Genomic DNA, 1,816 nt, shown 5'->3' with positions numbered 1-1,816 from the left:
CGTGGTCGCGGCGCCCCCGGCGCTCGCAGTCGTGCCTCACCTCCCATCCCCGCCGCCCAGGAGAGAAGCAGAATTAACACTCTCAGCAACACCATCTTCCGCTGCCGCCGCCTCCTCACGGGTTAACAGCAGCACATCGATCCGGAGGGAGAAGCTGAAGGGGCTTGGTCCGGAGCCTCCACGGGAAGCCGGGACCTCCCCTGGCAGGAGAAACGGCGAAGCACCTCCCTCTCGCTCCACTTCAGGGGCCGGCAACGCTCCTAGCTCCTCCAAAACAGGGACCTCCCTCCCCCTCGTTCGTTTCCTTCCTCCCTTCCCCGCTTTCCTTCCCTTGCTGGTTCCCTCTTCTCTCCCCCCCTCCCTGTAAACTCGGACCTCCGCCTCCTTCCTCGCCACGTGACGCGCGGGCACCCAACGGGCACGCGGAGCCGCGCCCCTACCTCCCGCCCCTACCCGTCCCCCTGGCGCTTCAGGGGCGCGCGCATGCGCGCAGGGGACGGTTCCCGTGCTGCTAGGCCCGCCGCCGCTTCCTGTCCGCTGACGGAGAGCTGGGATTGGGCTTCGGAGGCGGGGTTTGTCCTGGTGCCGCCCCGAGGCGGGAGTGCTCCTACGCGGAGATAGTGGTTCGCTACGTGTTAGAGCTGCTGAGGACCTTCCCTTGGGCTAAAATGGACCATGGAAGATGTAAGCGGGGCTGCTTTCCACTTCTTAACGTCACAAGTAACAGAGGTTTTTGTATATTCTTTCTCTGCCTCTCCTGGTGCACCACAGCTACTAAGTAAACAAAAACTCCCAACAAGCAGTAATTATAGCGGCAGCTGCCCCAGTGATCGGAACATGCAAAGACCTTCAAGCAGCAGGAAGAAAAGACACCATGTCCGAGATGTAGTTTTCCGAGCTCTTTACAAATTTATGTCACAGACTAAGGCTTTAGCCTTTGCAGAAGCATGCAGCCTGAACCAGACGGTCTTGAATCTCCAGTCCAGAAAATGTCCTCTTTCCTCTCTCTCTGTCACATCTCTGAAGCGAATCCTCGCACATCTTCTCCCCAACTTCTTAAAGCTTGTATTTGTTTTCTCGTAACTCATTTTGATTCTTTAAACTTGCATGGCATGAACTAGAACTTTTTATGGCCATTTAATTAGATATTCTTCATCTATTTGGTATCGTGCTTGAGTAGGCTGAATTAGAGAGTGTGTGTGTGTGTATGTGTGTAAATTGTTTTGTTTTGCTTTCTAAAGACAAGGTCTCTGCTGTCTCGCCCGGGCTTAAGTGCAGTGGTGTGATCATAGCTCACTGTAACCTCCAACTCAAGCGATCCTCCCGCCTTGGCCTCCCATAAGTGCTGGGATTACAGGCGTGAGCCACTGCGCTTGGCCTTAATATTGATACCATAATAAACTGGAATTCCTATTCTGTTGCCTGTGTATTTTATACCATTTGTTACCATTAACATAAATCAAGATTTTTTTTTTTTTTTTTTTTTGAGCTGGAGTTTCACTCTTGTTGCCCAGGCTGGAGTGTAATGGCGTGATCTTGACTCACCACAACCTCCACCTCCCAGGTTCAAACGATTCTCCTGCCTCAGCCTCCCAAGTTGCTGGGATTACAGGCATGCGCCACCACGCCCAGTTAATTTTTTGTATTTTTAATAGAGACGGGGTCGCACCATGTTGGTTAGGCTGGTCTCGAACTCCTGACCTCAGGTGATCCACCCGCTGGCCTCCCAAAGTGCTGGGATTACAGGCGGGAGCCACCAAGCCCGGCCATAAGGATATTCTTTAATTCTCAGTTTGAGAAATGAATGATTCTAGTT

General features: G+C 52.9%; 1 protein-coding gene across 1 annotated transcript in view; it reads right to left on the bottom strand.

Annotated features, from left to right (window-relative positions):
- ADAM10 (ADAM metallopeptidase domain 10) overlaps positions 1–527 on the bottom strand; it is a 157,987-nt gene extending 157,460 nt beyond the window's left edge. Inside the window, exon 1 of the mRNA XM_011940505.1 lies at positions 41–527. Coding sequence (XP_011795895.1) covers positions 41–95 — 55 coding nt within the window. The 5' untranslated portion in view covers positions 96–527. The remainder of the gene's footprint in view (positions 1–40) is intronic.
- Positions 528–1,816: the final 1,289 nt, after the last annotated feature.

The sequence above is a fragment of the Colobus angolensis genome, unplaced genomic scaffold, assembly GCF_000951035.1.
Source record: "Colobus angolensis palliatus isolate OR3802 unplaced genomic scaffold, Cang.pa_1.0 Scaffold19, whole genome shotgun sequence".
In the NCBI taxonomy this organism is placed as follows: Eukaryota; Metazoa; Chordata; class Mammalia; order Primates; family Cercopithecidae; genus Colobus; species Colobus angolensis.
The sequence above is the reverse complement of the archived record's forward strand: the minus strand, read 5'-3'. Positions and strand labels throughout refer to the sequence as shown.